The 19,173-nt window shown below is 37.9% G+C and overlaps 2 protein-coding genes across 13 annotated transcripts in view; one reads left to right on the top strand and one right to left on the bottom strand.

Annotated features, from left to right (window-relative positions):
- zgc:154077 overlaps positions 1–14,022 on the bottom strand; it is a 59,070-nt gene extending 45,048 nt beyond the window's left edge. The window contains exons 1-2 of one of the 5 annotated variants that reach the window (XM_073942334.1): positions 2,051–2,328; positions 1,217–1,371 (exon numbers count right to left, since the gene is read on the bottom strand). The gene's annotated coding sequence lies outside the window, so the exon portion shown is untranslated. Of the gene's footprint in view, positions 1–77; positions 194–1,216; positions 1,372–2,050; positions 2,329–4,008; positions 4,082–13,897 lie in introns of those variants that run through there. The other 4 variants (XM_073942337.1, XM_073942339.1, XM_073942336.1 and 1 more) reach the window with 4 other exon arrangements.
- The window catches only part of dyrk4 (dual-specificity tyrosine-(Y)-phosphorylation regulated kinase 4), a 62,961-nt gene that overhangs the window by 15,545 nt on the left and 28,243 nt on the right, over positions 1–19,173 (top strand). For 2 of the 8 annotated variants that reach the window (XM_005174365.6, XM_688297.10), the window contains exon 1: positions 13,523–14,169. The exons of 4 other annotated variants lie outside the window; for them this stretch is intronic. In XM_005174365.6, the coding sequence (XP_005174422.2) occupies positions 14,098–14,169 (72 nt within the window). In that variant the 5' untranslated portion in view covers positions 13,523–14,097. Of the gene's footprint in view, positions 1–6,612; positions 7,149–13,522; positions 14,170–19,173 lie in introns of those variants that run through there. 2 more of the 8 variants (XM_009297956.5, XM_009297955.5) reach the window with 2 other exon arrangements.

Here is a 19,173-nt window from a genome sequence, read left to right as displayed (position 1 = left end):
ACGAGAGAACACTCAGTAACTAGTCTCTTGAGGTTAGTTAACTGATGCCCATAATCCCGTAAGATAAACATCTTTACCTGACGACTGTAAAATTTATGGCTAAACGCGGGTGTTGTTCTTGTAGCCTTAATGTTGATATGCAAGATCTTCAGTAACATGAAATGTCTTTGAGGCTATGTCACTGCATTGAAATGGATCTGCATATTTCTATCTTTGATTTAACGCTCAAGTTTAATCACTAGATCAAGTTCGAGATCGCTATTAGACAGCTGACTGAAACAGATGGGTCAGTTGCATTAGGATTAAATAGAGGACAGAAAGCTAGTAGATTTAACACCTTGCACCCTTCAATAACTTTAAAACTATTATAGTGAATTCATTAAACTACTATAACTTATTTAATCAAACAAAGAGCTTGTGTAAAAAGGCACTTGTGTAATGCAGCTCAAATACAGAATGATGCATTTTACTATAATCCGAATGTTTATATTCTCTATATTCAAAACCTTAAACTAACTTAGAAACGTCCATTCCCAAGTAGCACAAATTGCAGATTTGCAGATTTTAGGTGCACCTCTACCAAGTCCACAAGGCAGTGGGATGTTGCAATCCTCATTTTGGCTTCCAGATTGTTGCTCTTATAGGAATCCTAGTCTTAATGTGCAAGCAATAGTACATATTCTGGATGTCTATGTCATCTGCCACATCCATTTCACTTTTTGAAGTCCCTATTAATGAGCTTTTGGGTTGTAACCATGCATGTGCAGATCTGGTGGTACATTTTGGGCTTGTAATGGAATGGGAACTACTGGTCTAGCAGATTGCGACCACCATAAAAAATTAGGAAATATGCTAAAGTTTCTCAAAGACTCCTCTGTGGATTCTACATAATAATTGGAACATTCTTCACAGCAGCTGAAAATGTCTAGAATTTTTTTTCTTTGAAATTTAGAGCCAGAAGGCTCTCAATTTTACAACTCATTCTATGTTCCAACTCTCGCCTATGGTTATGAGGTTTGAGTCATGAATGAAAAGACAAGATCTCGGATACAAGCAGCCAAAATTAGTTTCCTTCACAGGGTGGCAGGGCACACCCTAATAGATAGGTTGAGGAGCTCCTGGGAGGAGCTCGGAGTAGAGCCACTGCTCCGCCACATTGAGAGAAGTCAGCTGAGGTGGCTCTGGCATCTGTTTCAGATGCCTCCTGGACGCCTACCTAGGGAGGTGTTCCTGGCATGTCCAACCGGGAGGAGGCCTCAGGGAAGACCTAGGACACACTTGAGGGACTATGTGTCTCGGCTGGCCTGGGAACACCTTGAGATCCCCCCGGAGGAGAGAGAAGACTGGGGTTCTGTCCTGAGACTGCTGCCCCTGCGACCCGGACCCCGAAAAGCAGATGAAAATTAATGAATGAATGAAATTTAGAGGTGGAAGTCGTTAATTTTGACTGTGTAATTATTCTTGTGTCATGGATAAGAAACATGTAAGACTACACATTGCTTTCTGACCAATTGTCATTTGACATCTTTAACAACGTGTGCGATGTCATGAAGAAGGCAAAACCGACTTTTTGAACGTTAACAAACAACGCTGTCATGATTTTGTACCAGCTGTCTGGTCTGGAACTAACCCAAACCTTTTCAGAATTGCACAATTCCACCCACCAGCACCATTACGAACATTCCTTTTTACCGCAATGTTTGAATGTGTGTACAGAAAAGCATCTGTGCTTCGTTTGGTCATCTCCATAGATATGATGAACATAATAAAAGTATTTCTCTAGGAAACCCAGATGCAACAGTTGTTGTCCACTGACACACGTATAAGATACAATGAAAAATCCATAAGTCTCGAAGCTCATTGTAATTTAAGAATCCCCACAACAATCAATACCAAATATTTAGTCTTCACCTAAAATAAAAAAAAACTTAATAGATCCTTGTTTTATTCGAGCTAGCTTGCAGTTTCAGTTAAATGTGCTGTTATGCCACAAAATAGCAAGAAAGCACATGTTTAAAAGCACACAAAACAAACATGGATTGTGACTTACAGTCAGAAGAAGCATCCCTGATTTTGCTCAGAAACATGGGGTCATTTTGGCACAATCCTTAGCCTAGACAATCTACGAGGGCATCTGTGCTCAAAGATTCAGCACATTCGAAGTCTAGGTCAAAGCCAAAATGAAATCCCTGGCAACAAAAGCAGAGCTTCTCAGAGTAATTAGATGTCAGCTGCACTTGTAATTCAAACATGAATAAATGTTATCACTGCCATCTTGCCCCATCCTCTATGTGCATGCATATGGGTTTGTGTATTTGGGCATGTGATAAGGATTAGCCCGTGTGAGGCCTGTCCCAGACGGCTGACCTTGATAGATAATGTTACTCATTCTGTTCACGCTGGCATAAGTGAATGGGGCATTGTCAGTCTGTCTTTCTGCCCACTCACTGAACTACTCTAGTGGTAAACATGGACATCTGTACATCTCTAGCATCACTCATTAGCAGCAGCATTCATGAGAGATTCAAGTGTTGCTCTGATTCATTCGTTTATGTTCATTAACGGTGCTTGCAATGCTTAAAAATAAAGCCCTATTCTTAAGCACTAGGGTTTGACGTATTACTTGTCCCTGGTGTTAGTCCTACTGGTATGAGTCATACTGAAAATCTTTTTTTTTTTTTGTCCACATGAACCCACAAAAACTGATCTCAGCAGGCACAGAACGTCAATATGACATCAGATTGGCGTTGTACCCCAACGTCATGGGGACATTGCATTTATTTGGAAATCGAGTTGACGTCCAACCTAAAAGCAACCAAATATCAATGTCTAATGTTGGATTTTGGTTTCCATACCTGCCAAATAAATTTAGGTTTTGTTTTTAATTTAATGTTGGTTTAAGATGTTGGCTCGACATTGGATTTTTTTCACTTTTCAACACACCCTAAAATCAACCAAATTATGTTATTGGAAGTCAAAAAAATGTTGTCCTTAGACGTTGGCTAAACGTTGAATTGTGGTCACCTGCTGTATCGACCTAAATCTAACCTAATATTACACCCCATTCACACAGGGGTTCGATGTCATCGTTTGACAGAAGTCGTCTGAAGTTGGGGCTTACGCGATCGTCATAGCAGCGTCAGCCAATGAAATTAGTCAACAATAGGCCACTGTCTGAGCTGGTGTATTTGTATACAGCGATCTGATTGGCTGACGCTTCCGTTGGTACTTGAAATGTCGAGCAAGTCCTAACATCTGCAGCAAGCAACCCCATTGAAGCGGCGCCGATGGATCCACAATGTAGTTTGGCAACGCCTGACGTCACCCATTCAAAGTGAATGGAAGGCATAGAAGCTGACACTCCGTGTGAATGAAATTGTGTGCCTGCTGGGGTTTTTGAAGCTATTACCACATTATAATGGCTTGACTTTGCAGCCCTCCATTATCAATCTAAAATAGATAAACCATATTTACTAACAGTGATTAAATTAGTATGCTGAAAGATTTAATTGTTAGATAATCCGCAATGTTAATTGCTGGCAAAAGGTGGCAAGCCTAATTGCATCTTAAAAGCAGTGCGGTTGCAGCTAGATATATTAATGCTGACATATTTAGAATATGCAAGAAGGCTTGTGTTATATTTTTGATCATCTTGCTGAGTGTTGCATTTAAGCATAGCATGTTAAAGACTTTAAAAATAGTTTAACATTTCAAAGTGTCTATCATAACCCTCAAAACTTGCTAATTATCTGTCAGGTTCTTCCATAAGACACCCATTGATAAGCACATTTAGCTTTTCCTGAGTTATGTTATTAAAAATGACTTGACTATTTGTCATCTAAATAACTTATGCTTATACTATTTAATTAAAGTAGGCCAAGCACAGGCCTAAATTGGTCATCAACATAGTTGACCTGTTAAAATAGATCGCCATCTGTAGTTTCAATACGGCACACGTATATATGGTCATGTGCAAAAATAACGTCTTAGCAAAGGTGAAGACTCTACCTTATCTTTTGGCTTCCTAAATGTGTCACATGTGGTTAATCCATACAGCCTCTACACTGCAGCACCTGCTACTAGATGACCCTGTTACACCTGGACGACTTATATCTTGATCGCAGCATATGCTTAAGTTGCATATCTGCCAGCTAGGTCATTGGCTGTCAGTCTGTTGCGTTCATTCATTTATAGATTGTTGAACATCTGTGGTTTTGTGGTTGATACAGACTATAACTAAAACCATTTCTACCATAAATATACATAGCTTGATTAAATGAGTTAGAAATATCAAGGTTAAGTAGTAGAAGACATTTGACTTTGATTATCTTTATTACTATTATTATTATTAATATTAATGCAGTGTTTGGCTTAAACTTGCTATAGTGAGGTAAAATCCAGCCAATAGCTATTTGCCATAATCATACTTATTCAAATTATTTTTCGTTCTTGTGTATTTTTTCACTTCTTGGACAACCCTAGAATAACTGCTAAACAACATGGGTGTTTTTTTATACATTCAATTTTCCCCAACTGTGTTTGCAAATGGTGATACAACTTTTTGGTACAGTCTTCAACACCCCCCTCTCTTGCATCTCTGTTGTTAAAATGTGATATTCTTTGGTGTATTTAAGGATTTGGACTTTTGAACCTATTATTTTTTGTTTGTTTTGGCAGATAGCAAAGATAAGTTCATTCATTTTTTTTTTTGGCTTAGTCCCTTTATTAATCTGGGGTCGCCACAGCGAAACGAACCGTCAACTTATCCTACATATGTTTTATGCAGTGGATGCCCTTTCAGCTGCAACCCATCTCTGCGAAACATCCATACACAATCATACACTACGGACAATTTTGCTTACCCAATACACCTACAGCGCATGTCTTTGGACTGTGGGGGAAACCGGAGCACCCAGAGAAAACCCATGCCAACACGGGGAGAAGATGTAAACTCCAAACAGAAACGCCAACTGACCCAGCCAAGGCTTGAACCAGCAAACTTCTTGCTGTGAGGGGACCGCTCTAATTCTAGCGGGGCAAAAAAAAATGACAACAAAAGGTGGTGGTGTAGAGAGACCGCCTCACACTATTGTAACGTGCTTTGGCTGTATGGCCATACACAATAAATGCACTGAAAAATGGAACAAGACGCTCATAAATTATCATAAAAGTCATTGTAGGGGGTTTGCATCTTTAATAAACTATGACAATTCCCATTCAATGAAAAGTAAGAATGATAAATAAATCTATAAACAACAGTCCCTTAAAAGTGACGTCACGTCTGTACTGTGCCAAAGCCCAACCTGACCATATTCTAGCACACTTCTACCAACCGCCTGGCCCCGATTCGGAGCACTCACACTTGTCAAACAAATCGGTGCACCCTTAGATTAATCATACATGAGTGCTGACCTTTAAACTGTTATTCCTGCCAATACAAAACAAACCATGTTCTCTTGCGTTCGCTGTGTGCATGTCTCAGTAAAACAAGGGGCTCTGTCAGTATGCGGGGAATCAGGCACTTTTAAGCTCGGTTAGTCGACTTGTCTGCGTGAACATCTGCTCATGAAGGAGTTCACAGAGCATCAGAATCGAGGCTCATCTACTGCACTGTTAAGACAGTAAGGGTGAAAGTCAGTCTGTTTTAATGTATCTGCACCAAATCTATTCTAAACCAAAGTCCCTATAATCTTCGGCAAAAAAATGTAACGTCACCACCAAACCTTTTCTACAGATCTACATGATTCACGCGAATGACCTATTTCAAGATGAAAACGATGAGTTTTCCTGAAAGGTGACAAGTTTGCACCTCTATTATTAAAGACATTTGAACCAAGATCTTCAGGATAGCTGGAAAAGTCTAGGTTTGGACACCTCTGGGGTAGAGTATTTGTTTCAAATACTTTACAAATCTGATCCCAATCCAAATACCTCTCTGGAGAAATTTGAGAGAAGCTCTAAAGTTTTAACAACAGGTCCAGGCTGTTCTATTTTATAACCATTTTATTTCCAGAAGACCTGTAATGTCACAGTAGATTGTCACATTGAAGACCCCAGTAGCCATGTGATTACAGGCAACACATCAGTTACATAACCATTGAGTGACACGACTGATGTGATATGTCTAAGGTCTTCCTAATGTCACCAATAATGTAAACACTAAGTTGGTAAACACATTCCCATTCTCACAGTTGATGGCAGGTGCGCAAGATCCAATTTGTCCTCTCCTAAGTGGCGCTGAGAGATGTGGGTATACACATTAGACCCTAAGCCCCATGGATGAAACAGTCAGAAATATTATCCTCTATGGAGGCAAATGGTGGAGGTATCACTATGAAGGGCAGAGCTAGTTCTCCCACTCTCTCCGTGCTGTAGCAGGAGAAACCACAGCTTATGCGAGCATGCCGGGAGATAAGATTTCCTCTCTGCACTTCACTGCTGTTTGTCAGCGTCCTAGGGGAATGTGAGCGGCGGAGGGGAGGAAATATCTCTAGCTCTGTCTCCAGGATACGGCCGCTGGGAGGGAGGAGTTACCGCAGGTCCCAGCAGTATCTTCTTCTCCTGCCCCTGAGTGGAGATCCGCTGTCAGGGATCACTCCCCTGATGCTTCCCATAGAGGAAGAGGAAGATGGCACTGAGAGCCCCCACTGCTCAGTCTCCGGCTCAGGATGGCTCCCTTGTGGAGTCTTGTCCACACGTCACCAATCTGTCCGTGTGAACCCCATGTTACCACCCATTTATCCCTGCCTACAGCACACATCTCCGAGCAGAGAAGCGATGCTGGCATGTAAAATGTGCTCCTAGATCTACTGCAAAAAGGCTAGTGTGACTACATCTTCTGTGATCTTCAATCGAGAGCTTGCACATCCTTTAGACAAGCACATGTCTGAAGAACTTTGAGAGGAGGGGATCCCGTTGGGTTGCTCAGTGTGAACCCTAGATCTCTAGATCCTTGAAGAATGAAGGAGCGTCTTGGTTAAGATGAGCGTTCTGTACAGGACAGGGGACTGAGGCCTGTGGTTACTGCAGCATGGAGAGATCCCATCATGGTTGGAGAAGGGACCACGCCATCTTGCTGTGGCTTTGAGATCCTCCAGAAATGCTGGGGTACCCGACAGAGTCACAGGAACAGGAGAGTTCAACCCAAGGTAAATATTTCTGGAGTTCTGCCAAAAGAATGTGCCGTCTCCTAAAATGTTCACCCCCTGGATTAGTTCTAATGAATCATAGATAAGTGTTCCTACAACTCTAGATCAGCTAGATTGCAATTCAACGTCTTTCTAACATGTACATGTAACATGAGATGCTTTAGAAAACACGTTGTTCATGTTTCAGATTTTGTTCAAAGTTGAGAACTATGGGAATGTTGCAAACATTTTGATAAAACAACAATTGTGTAGGTGTTATTTCTTGTTGCTTAAAAGCATAGTTCACCTAAATATGTCCTGTTTTGCACCCAGTAGCTGGCAACAAGCATAGAAAAAGTGTGCAAATACTGAACTCAGACATCACAGTGATGCAGTGGGTAACACGATCGCCTCACAGTAAGAAGGACGCTGGTTCGAGCCTCGGCTGGGTCAGTTAGCATTTCTGTGTGGAGTTTGCATGCTCTCCCCGTGCTCGCGTGGGGTTTCCTCCGGTTGCTCTGGTTTCCCCCACAGTCCAAAGACATGTGGTACAGGTGAATTAGGTAAGCTAAATTGTCCCTTGTGTATAAGTGTGAATGAGAGTGTGTGGATGTTTCCCAGTGATGGGTTGCAGCTGGAAGGGCATCCGCTGCGTAAAACATATACTGGATATGTAGGTGGTTCATTCTGCTGTGGGGACCCCAGATTAATAAAGGGACTAAGCTGAAAAGAAAATTAATGAATGAATGAATACTGAACTCATATACCTGTACACTAGGACTGTCCCCTTAATGGCACCCCTAAAAGGGGTATGCCTAGATTAGTATCTAGGCCTGGCCAGGTATATGGTATGATATGGTATGATAACCTTGGATAAAAATATCCCTGTGTCACGGTACTGTGATTACTTTTTAAAATGTCAGGGTAAAAAAAAAAAATTTCCCCCATTGAACACAATATATTTTATTTTAAGTAACATTTATAATATTTTGGACAAGTAGATTTTGATGTAGAGATTCCTTTTTCTCCTGAAGATACTGTGTGAAAAATATGTAAAAAAAATTAATAAAATAAAATTAAAATTAAAAATTAAATATACCTAAAGGAGTTGTATAACAGAAAACTTTGGCCATTTTAAAACCTTTTCCAAACTGCTGTAAACCAACAATATTGGTAAGGTTTGTTTTGATGCTGGTATGCTGGTCTTGCTGGTTTCAATATACTGGTCTTGCGGGTCTTAATGCATTTCCTGCAGGTTTCAGTGCTGGTTTTGCTGGCCTCAATGCTGATCTTGCTGGCCTCAATGCTGGTCTTGCTGGTCAGGAGCACTGAGACCAGCATTGAGACCAGCATTAAAACCAGCAAAAACAGCATCAAAACATACCAGCATATGCTGTTTTGTTTCAGCAGTTATGTATCGTCAAAGACTGATTTATACTTCTTCGTCGAGCGATCGGCATGGCCCACGGCACCTGCCTTGCACGTTGTCATGCATTTATACTTCTGCGTGCTGTTTGCGTTGCTCTGCAATAACACTTCCAAAACGCTAGCTGGCAGTAGGATTTTATGTTTCTCTGTTTTGAGTTTCTGAACGCTACCTTAATGTACAAGTAGCTCAAACTCTCTCATCCACTCAGCTCGCGGCTCTCAGCGAGGACCATGCAACTGCACGCAGACTGCACTGAAGCATATGCTAAAATTGTAGCACTTAATGTACAATTATTTAATTTCTGTGTCTGTCAACAAAACAAAAACACATCTTTCTCCTGAAGACTTCAAATACTGTATAGTACATGAATTACTTGGGCTACTTTTAATTTGTTTTGTATTTTAGATATCCTTACAATTTCTGGTAACCCTGCTACCTTTGGTCCATTTGTACTGCTTTATGTTCCATAGAAAAAGCCAAAATTAAGTGGAATGGTTGATCACAGTTTTCATTTTCACATGAAGTATTGAAATGATCAGAGAGTTTACTCAGCCAAGTTCACAAAATCTTGATCAATTCCTTCCATCATCTCCTTGTTCCATATAAGGCCTTCGAGGTAGGTATGCTACGATCAATCGGCCAAAGATCGTTATCGGCCGATAATCACAATTAATGACTCAATCGTTACTCGCCAATCTGGCCAATCTCATGAGCCGATCAGTTTATAGTCCTATTTCCTTTTAGTAACGAAGCAGTGGATTTATACTGTAGGTGTGCATTTTAACTGCTTATGCATCAAATTTTTTCTTGATTGAGACATGTTGAATTATTCTTTCATCATTTGCAATGTTTCCAAATTGCGTTGTTTGTAATTCTTCTTACTAATTTATATATCTGAGTTATATTGTATATAATTATTAGCTTTATAATTATAAGATTAAGCATTTGAATTAATACTCTGTATCGACCGATCATCAAGACAAAGAATCGGTACTTGTATCGGCAGCAAAACTCCTGAGCATACCTACTTCGTGGTGATATATTAAACATGTAAGCTAATTAAATAATTTACTAAAAATGTAAATGCTACTTCAGATGGCTGATTATAATACAAATAAAAAGTCTATCGCCTTGTAATCATTAGTACATCTACAGCAGTTACTGTGAGTGAATTCACCTCACATGTTTTCATGACGGGTTTCAGTCATGCAGAGTGGTTATTTACTTAATAAAGAAGCCTTGAATGGGACACTGGCAGGCTGATGGGGATTGGGCTGGGAAAGAGGTGTCATGCGTGTGCACTCTCTGAGCTCCATTGTGCTGAACAAGCGCTCCCATCAGAACAGTTCATCCCCATAGCTCACCATGATTACTAGAGTGCCTCTGTGTTACATAACATAAACCCTAATCATAATCAGGCCTCTTTCCCCTCGTCCTGTCACAGCAGTTGTGTTGGTTCTTTTCCGCACACCTTTGTGTCTGTCCTTGCTTCAGTAGACAATCAAGTTTGCACTATAGGGAGTTATTTGGTTATGATAAAACTCAATATTCCATTCATACTAAATACTTTTTAGCAGTTGGTAGCAGTAGGTACCCAATCCAATATGGTTAGATGACACTATACCTGTTTAAATACTCCCATGGTCAAAATGAAATTCCCATTCCTATTTGGTCTATCCTGTCACGCATTTTCAGAACTAAGGGCGCTACTTCTCTTTTGCCTACATTCATATAGACACAGGCTGCCTGAGTCTGACATTTAAGAAAGATGGTTTAATAATAAGCCTACATACTGAGTCACGTTGTATCAGCAGCAGTACACAGCTTCTGCCTCTGCAGCGCTTGTTACATGTTAGGAGTGCAGTCCATAGGGAATAGGTGTGAAAAAAAGTGTCAACTTGCTACCTTCTATATTTGCCATTCATGACTGCTTGAAGTTTTTTGTGTAACTAGGATAAGTCAAATCAAGTCTCGTTAAAGGGACTCTCTTGGGCACTTAATCATCTGGTGATCATTCAATAGATGTTACCAAATGCAACTTAAATTTTTCATTGCTAGTTCGCTGGCTCGCGACACTTTCTAAAGTTGATTTATGAGCTGCTTGCACACATTCTTGCTATGGCCCTGTCCACAAGGCAATGGATTTAGGTCAATATGCAAAAGTTTAATGTCATTTCGGCCTTTCATTCACACAATACCAGTGTTGTTCAAATTACATTACAGTGGTACACAAATTACATTTCATTACAGGTTACAGAATGGAAAAATACAATGCAATCTAATGTTAATTCTTAACCTTTTAATTTAAAGGCTGGTTCATATTCATTTATATGATCTCATTCATAAATTTTTGTACGATTTGGTCACCCCCCCCAATTACGGTTACAGGGTGGGGGTATTTGATGTACACCTCCTTTTAAAAATCATGTTTTATACTACTTAAATTGTATTCTATTTGTACGAATTAGACAATACGTAAAATAGCTAAATTTCCTCAAGGGATCAATCTTAAAAATCTCAAAATGCTGCAATTCGTGAGTCTTGTGGAAGGTGACATCATAACGACCAGGAGAAGGATGGACCCCATGCATAACAACAACAATACCGGATTACCAAGCTGTGTTTGTGCTGCAGGCGCTGCTAAGTATATTAGCACTATTAAAACAAAACCTGTTAATGTTGTCTCAACTAGACGACCAGCGAAGATGCATTAACAGTTACACTCGTTAGATATTTTTAAATCCACCATGGTGTCCAGTTTATGTCAGTATACTCATCACGCTGAAGGACTTCATGCGCATGCTCACTGCATTCTTCTGTGTATCATTTTAGTGTATCTTGAAGGTTTGTCTGATGTTTACCCTGCCACATGGCATATGTATTACACCTTTTTAACCCAGTTTTCTCATTTCCATGAGGACACAGACATTTACTGAAAAGATATATATAGAATATTGTAATAAACTATGAGTATTATTATTATTATTGTTAGTTTTTTTTTTTTTTTTTTTTTGCATGTATATGCTTTTTAACAGCTACTTTCAAGTGCTGTAACTCCAAGATGCACAATTTTAGCTAAAAAAAATCCTCTTTAATGTTCTACTAGAAGGGTGAGCAACAGCAGATTTTTAGGTGAACATAATCTAGTGTCATTGGCTAGACTTTGGTACTTTATTTTAGACATTGTTCAGACTGCTTTACTATAGCATTAGTAGAGTATTAACACTTATTTTTAGGTTTAGGGTTAGTAGAATAAGCCGACAGTAGAATAGTCAATCAACTTATAATCAACAGAATGGCTGTTGGTGGTCCTTCAAAATGAAGTGATTGCAGACAGACAACTATTGACTGCTAGTTGACATTGAATTGCAGTTTCTTATAGTTTGTAGAATGTCTAAAGTGGACCCTCCAGTTTATTTCATTCATATGCAGACATGCAATATTTCAGTATATCATTTTAACATGACTACGATTAATAAATGATTATTTTATTTGTTTGTTTATTTATTTTGCCCTCACAGTTCACTGACGGGTTTTGTGCAGTAAATATGCTCATATATTACAAGTGAGAGATTTTTGAATGAAGGGTGCATTACTTGATTTTAAAAGGCTGCACCTAACCATACCCATGAGTTCAACGCAGAAGTATAATTCAGCCTTAACAGAGCGGGGTCTTGTTACTCCACACGTGAATGGGATTGAAAAAATTGACCTAGAAAAATTTGATTGATTATAGGTTCTAATTGTCGATTTCGATTACTTTTCGATTAATCACCCAGCCCTAGTTGTGAGATCTCAAAATGGCCTCTGTCACAAGAGGATACCGCCTTTAAAGTTAGCATGAAACAGAATCCTTTTTCCCTTATGATGATGTACAGTACATCTATATGAAATGTTTACTGAAATGAGAAATAAGACTTGGTTGTTGCATGATTTCATCTTTGTGAACCATTTGGATTTGTTGGAAATTGAATATTAGGAAGATTTGAATGCCAGTTTGTATATAAGCACGGTTGTGGAGGATTTTACTGTCCACTGGAATCACCATCGGCATCCTCTGGTGTAGGATGTTTTCAGATGGCCAATGATAATAAGAATGAGGAGCTAAATTTTTAGAGATGGAATCTTATTTGTTCAACCTACTGCCTCACACAAAGGCATGGCAGAAAAAACACACACAATGATAGCCCCGTCCTAAAGACTGATAGCCCAGCCCTTAAGGAATTCTATGTGAAGTGAAGAAGTACTAGAAATTAAGATAATTGTTTCGAGGGTGGGTGGTAATTTGTACAAAATAACTAAGTGGCTCCGTGGTTAGCATTGTTGCCTCACACCAAGAAGGTCACTAGTTTGAGTCCTGGCTGGACCAGATGGCATTTCTGTGTGGAGTTTGCAAGTTCTCCTTGTGTTTGCGTTTCCTCTGAGTGCTCCCTTTTCCCCAACAGTCTAAAGACAAGCAGCATAAATTGGGCAAACTAAAGTAACTGTGGTGAATGCACGTGTGTGTGAATGAGAGAGTTTATGAGTGCTTCCCAATGCTGGGTTGCGGCTGGAAGGGCATTCGCAGCATAAAACCAATGCCAGAGTAATTGGCGGTTCATTCCAGAGTGGCGACCGACCGATGTGACTAAGCTGCACGATACTAAGTAATATATGCATATGAAATAAAGAAGAGTACATTTGGATTTAATGTCAACTCTAGTGTAATTAGCTGCCGAATCTTTGATTTTTTTCTCAGAGGAACTACACATTTATAGTATGAAATATTACTTTTTTTCCTAATGCCTCCACACAGTCTCCCTTTTAAATCAAAGCCCACTCAATCACTGAGCTAATAAGGTTGAATGAGGGGCGTTTTAAGCTTTTGGCTCGCCCACTGCTCCTCTGACACTTTGAAATACACAGCGCTTTGCGAATGACGATGTACTGATAGGCGTTATTTATTGGGGTCCCGTCGTTCGTTGACAGATGGAAACTTAAAGAGAGGGCAGTAAACAGATAGCGGCAAAGGCGGTGCCGTTCATGCCCAAAGCTCGTGTCAAAGCGAGGAAATTGTCAGCGAAGGCAAGTACACGCTAAAAAACTCAACTCCGCTCGTGTTATTAGAGCTCGTCTTGTAGCTGCACATTCAGACATTGTGCCATAACTGTCCTGGATTACCACTTTAGGAGCGCCATGACTTGGCAAACAAACGCAGCGCGCTAGGATGGCAGGAATAAGGGTTCAGTGATAGGTAAACGCACGTAAACAAATCTATATAGAGTGCAGTCGAGGCTGGAAAACCTGAACAGGTGGCATATCTCGGAGCATACACGTCAAGTGGAGCAGACCGACAGCTTGCCTCTTTTCGTTAATCCTCTGCTGACGACGCTTTTCAGCCCCTCTCCTCCTCGCCGGGGAAAGACTTCATTTCGTGAAGTTCTCGCCGCGGTTTAGCAGTGCTGATAGGACGGGCTCCGGTGTCTTAAAGGATTCTGGAGATGCGCGTGCAAGTTTCCCGCTGGATTTAACAACAAGCGCGTTCTTTCTTTCTCACTCCTTATGCCTTATGACTTGGATGTGTTGAAAATCCACGTGTCAAAAAGCGACATGTTTCCTGAAATTAATAACAAGGTAATGTATTACATCACTTTGCGCTTTCCTATGGATGCGCTCTTGTAAATAAGTTTATATTTTATGTGCAGAATATTATGTGCATGTTCTGGCTGCACTGGAGTAGGAGCCTTTATAGGTTTAAATAATAAGTTTAATATTTAAATGTTATTTGATATACATAACATAATGTATTATGCTTAACAGGTATTCGATTAATGGTTCAATATAAACTATTAGTTTTAAGGTTTAACTTACACTGTGTATTTAACACCATACTGCCTATACAGCTTATATAAAATACAGCTATACAGCTTATATATGTCAAAAAGCTGATTGTTTACAGTTAAATTAATATACCGAATAATATATCTAACTATTATTCACATATGTTATAGTTTAAGCATATAATACAACTAAATAAAAAAGAGACAACTCCTTATAACTGTCAGTTTATCTTCATTTACGATTTATAATTTAAGTAAAATGCTTTATTCTGCAAACAAATAACAAATTTAAAATAGATATGTTGTGATATGTTTGGAGCATTGAAATAACATAAACCTGACATAATTCATATTCATTTCAAACAAATTATCTATGTTTGAACTTCAGAAGAATTATAAAAGTGAAACAATCCTGTTTTTAATAACAACAAATGAAGGCCTTTTTTTTTTTTGGACCAATGTGTTTTGTTGAATCATTCAATTATATGTGTGTATAATCTATATAAGTATACTTTTCAGAAGCAGAAACTTTATTTACCACACCAATTATTGCCGGGTAATAAAGAACCTTCTCACATTGTTTTTTTTTTTTTTTTTTGGGGTTGCTTGCTCAAATTTCACTGCATTTTGCCTTCTAAGAAACTTAACTCACAGTAACACGAGAGCGCTTGATTGCGTTCTGTTCTGAGTATTTTCAGTTTTATTAGTATAATGCTATAGTGCAAGGTTACAAATAAATTATGTAAGTCCCAATCCTCTGTTCATCCCACCAGTCCATCATTGAGATTTATTTCGCAGATCTGTATAATGAAATAAACTGCACTGACAGCTGTATATTGTCAGAGATTGATGTTATTAACGCGCCTTGCAACTGCATGAGTATATTTGGTCTGAACATGTGATGGTTCGCTTGGTTAAAATCCTCAGTGTCTAAGTATGAACTTAAGGCAATTGAACTTCAAGTTACTATGAAAGGCACAGAGAGTTCTGAGTATTAATATATATATTAAAGGCATATGATGTATTTTTGATCCTTTCAGGGTGTGGTTTGAATTTTGCTCATGACCATATTCTTTTTCAATGTGGTGACCCAAATTGGTCTGTCTTAGTATGAGCTAGCAAAATGTGTGGGCATTGGTGTAGCTTTAATATCAATTAATCTGTTAAATAGCAGAAGGGATGTAATATTTGAGGAAATTCTAAAGTGAAAGTCATTTAGATATGAGTAGGACCTTTCAGGATTATTATACAGGTAGTAAACTAACACTAAAGTCTAAATTGTTTCAGGAAATAAAAGAAATCTTTTCTGCAAAAGAATAATAATATTTAAAAAAATGTATGCTAATTTTATTTTAGCTAATTTAAAAATGTAATTAAAGTAACAATCAACATAAAAATACACAAAAACACTACTTGATTTAAACAAAAATTAAAATAAAAACTCAATGATATTAAAATGATGTAAAAATTCCAAGGATTCACTTGATAACAAACATTTTGTGATATGGCCAATATTAAAATAATATTTAGATATCAAAATGAAAATGTATGACTGTCAAAAATGTTCAAATTATATGGCAAATGTAAAGTTTAGAATTTTTTTTATTTTCTAATAATTCAATTCTACAGTATTGCATTTTAAATCAAGTATTGTAAATGCTTAAACATTTGATTTAAAAGTCCCATGACAATGGAAGTCTTACTGAATTGTAAGTTTTTCACTTTTTTAATTAGTTTATTTTGTTATGAGCTGTTAATTTTTGAAACTGTATCAGGGATTTCTAATAAAATACATTTAAGTGAGTGTTTGATTAGACGATTAGAAATCTGATATCAATCAACACCAATAAATAAAAAAATCTTGCAGACTGATAATCCTCCATGATATCAGTATACCGGGCATACCTGATGAATTTAGATCAGAAATATCCCATCTCCCAAATTAAAGAAACAAACGATTTTTCAATTATTTCATTGGCGAATAAACCTGACTGATGAATTTGCTAAAGAAAAGCACTGACCCACAAATTGTAACACAAACCCTTTGGTCCCGAACATAGAAACTCAAAGGTGTTAATATTTGAATGAGTCTTTTAAAGCCCGAGTCTCACATTGCACATCTGACTGCACGCAGTCTAAATGCAACAAATTTTTACTGCCTGTTTTCCAAATACATCTCTTTGTTGCTATCCGTGTCCTCTCTGATCCCCCTGTAAGCCTGTACAGTGAATGAATCCAGATAAGACCCGACACATCTGCATAGCTAAACCCTCCGATGCTCTGTGCCAAAAACCACCATATGTTTTAGACTGACCCCTGTGGATTAAGAGTGTGAGAGAGCCATATTAGTTTGTATTTGGATGTATTGTCTGTGTTTCTTGGTCAATCTGTTTGACTTCTGCTCTACACTGTATTTAACCAAATATTTTTACTCAAATGTTACTTAAAGTTGGTTGTACTTGGAAAAAAAAAAGTTACTCAGTGACTCAATATATTAAGCAGAACCCAAATAGAATGAGTTAACGCTAATGTATAGTTCCAATCGTGCTTTTATTTATTTTGAAGGATATTGGATGTTAAAATTAAGTGTATATTGTTGTGTTTTTGCTCAAGAACTATTTGGGTAGTTTTTTTGTTTTGTTTAATATCATGTTATTTTGAGATTAAAAGGATTCTGTTTGAGATTGAGAGTTTCCCTTGTTCAGATGATTAGAGCTTGTGGTGACAGTCAATTGAAGATCATTGCCTGCAACGTAACCCAACGTCATGGGGACATTAGATTTTGTTTGGAAATGAAAATTGGGTTGACATCAGAACCCAATGTCAGGCTGATGTCAAAGTCCAACCTCCAAATTAAAATCAACTTAAAATCAACCAAATCAACTTCTAATCATGTTACGCCTTTACGTTGTGTGGACGTTACCACTATGACATCTATCAGACGGTGGATTTTAGTCGCTTTCCAACACAAGCTGATATCAAACAAATATCAACGCAAAATAGCATTGTCCTTAGCCGCTGGCTAGATATTAAATTTTGGTCACCTGTCCTGAAATCATGACGTAAATCTAACCCAACGTCTTATGATGTTGTGTGCCTGCTGGGTAAAGAATGTGCATACTTTGCCACAAGTACAGTCTCTTTTATGATAACATTGGTGTACTGTATATACTTTTAAAAATAAAATAAATTAGTAATTTAACAGAGTTTTATAAAACAAAACTAAGATCCAGAAACTCAGTTCAATTAAATTAAAAATAAAAATGTACTTCAACATGCATTTCAAGGTACAATAAGTGCTACGATGCAGTGTAATGGCACCAACTTTTGTTCCTTTTCACAATAATGATATTTACTAGAACATATTTTGGACAAATGTAGAATTATTTTTGAGCAGTTTGAGCAGTTTTGAGCAGAACACCAAATAAAAACCACAAATCAACTAAACATTAGTTTCAATCCAGCTATTTTTATGTGCATTTTGTGACAAAAAATGGTTGATGGAAATGCCAAGATGTGCATCAATTTTGTAAATGTGAACAACAAAAATATGCGCATAACTGAGTAAGATAAACTTTTATTCGGTAAGAAAAGATGTGCATAAACTACGATGTAAACACTTTTACCAAACAAATTCCAGTATGCACATTACAAAAAGGTCATGTGATTTTGTTATAAGAGGTCATTAGATGATGATAATGTGTGTGAATGGACAAACCAGCAGACTCATCACATTATGAAACGTCTGAATTGTTGTTTTTGTCATTCTAAAATGCCAAACCATTTCAGTATGTGTTACTATATTATTAATTACCTTCAGAATTGTTAAGAGCTCTGGGTCTCAGGCCTTTAAACAACACCACGCATTCATTATGTGTCGCCGTTGTCTTCTGATACGAAGTGATTTATCAAATAAGGAAAAAATTCACAGAATTGCAGAAAATTCCATTTTCACTTTTGATATTTGGCGTCAGTAAATCAGGACATAACGATTTTGTTCTCTTTGACTCTTTGGATGGAAACTCTGCTTTATTTACATGTCTTTTATGAGATATTCCAGTTTTGCGCATAAATTTTAATAGCATCTTTAAATGGAAACATATCTAGTGTCTATGATTTGTAATTAAATATGTTTGTCTCACCTATCCATCAACATACGGACAACTTCCAGTGAAGCAATGTTTTACAAAAGAGCTAAAACTGATGTAAAATCAAGGTAAATCTATGTAGCTGTGATGGACTTTCTTTTATGTTTGCTTTTTAAAACAGTAAATGAGTTTTTGTCAATCGTTAGCAAGGTGATCTGTAGGACATGTCTCGCCTTCTTATGGACTTGCACAAAAAGCATGTGTATCTGACACGTATAACAAAACACAGCCTAAGTAATATATTTCAGATACTCAAAAATGTAAACAGCACCCTCTAGTGGATTTGTCATCTAAAACATGCAATGAAACATACCCGGAGCAACGTATTTTACGTTTCACAAAAATGTAAGCATGTAAGGCATGTATTTTCATTTTATATAAGGTTCATATGTGCATTTAACTGGAATTATAATTTAACAATATTTCATGAAGTTCACATTACCCATAAATATTAGTTTTTAGATTTAAATGGTTTGTTTAGTTACCGTAACTTGTTGTGTTTTACAGTGTACCGGTATGTGTTTAACATGCTCTGTTTGTATGGCAGCCCATACCGAGAGGCACTAAGTTTAGCTGGGGCTTTTCATCTGTCCTTATGTTATCTGTCAGCGCTATTGACGCAAGCTGAGGCCTGATTAAGATGGATGTGG

Source organism: Danio rerio, chromosome 25 (assembly GCF_049306965.1).
Source record: "Danio rerio strain Tuebingen ecotype United States chromosome 25, GRCz12tu, whole genome shotgun sequence".
Taxonomy (NCBI): domain Eukaryota; kingdom Metazoa; phylum Chordata; class Actinopteri; order Cypriniformes; family Danionidae; genus Danio; species Danio rerio.
This window is presented reverse-complemented; position numbering and strand designations above follow the sequence as displayed.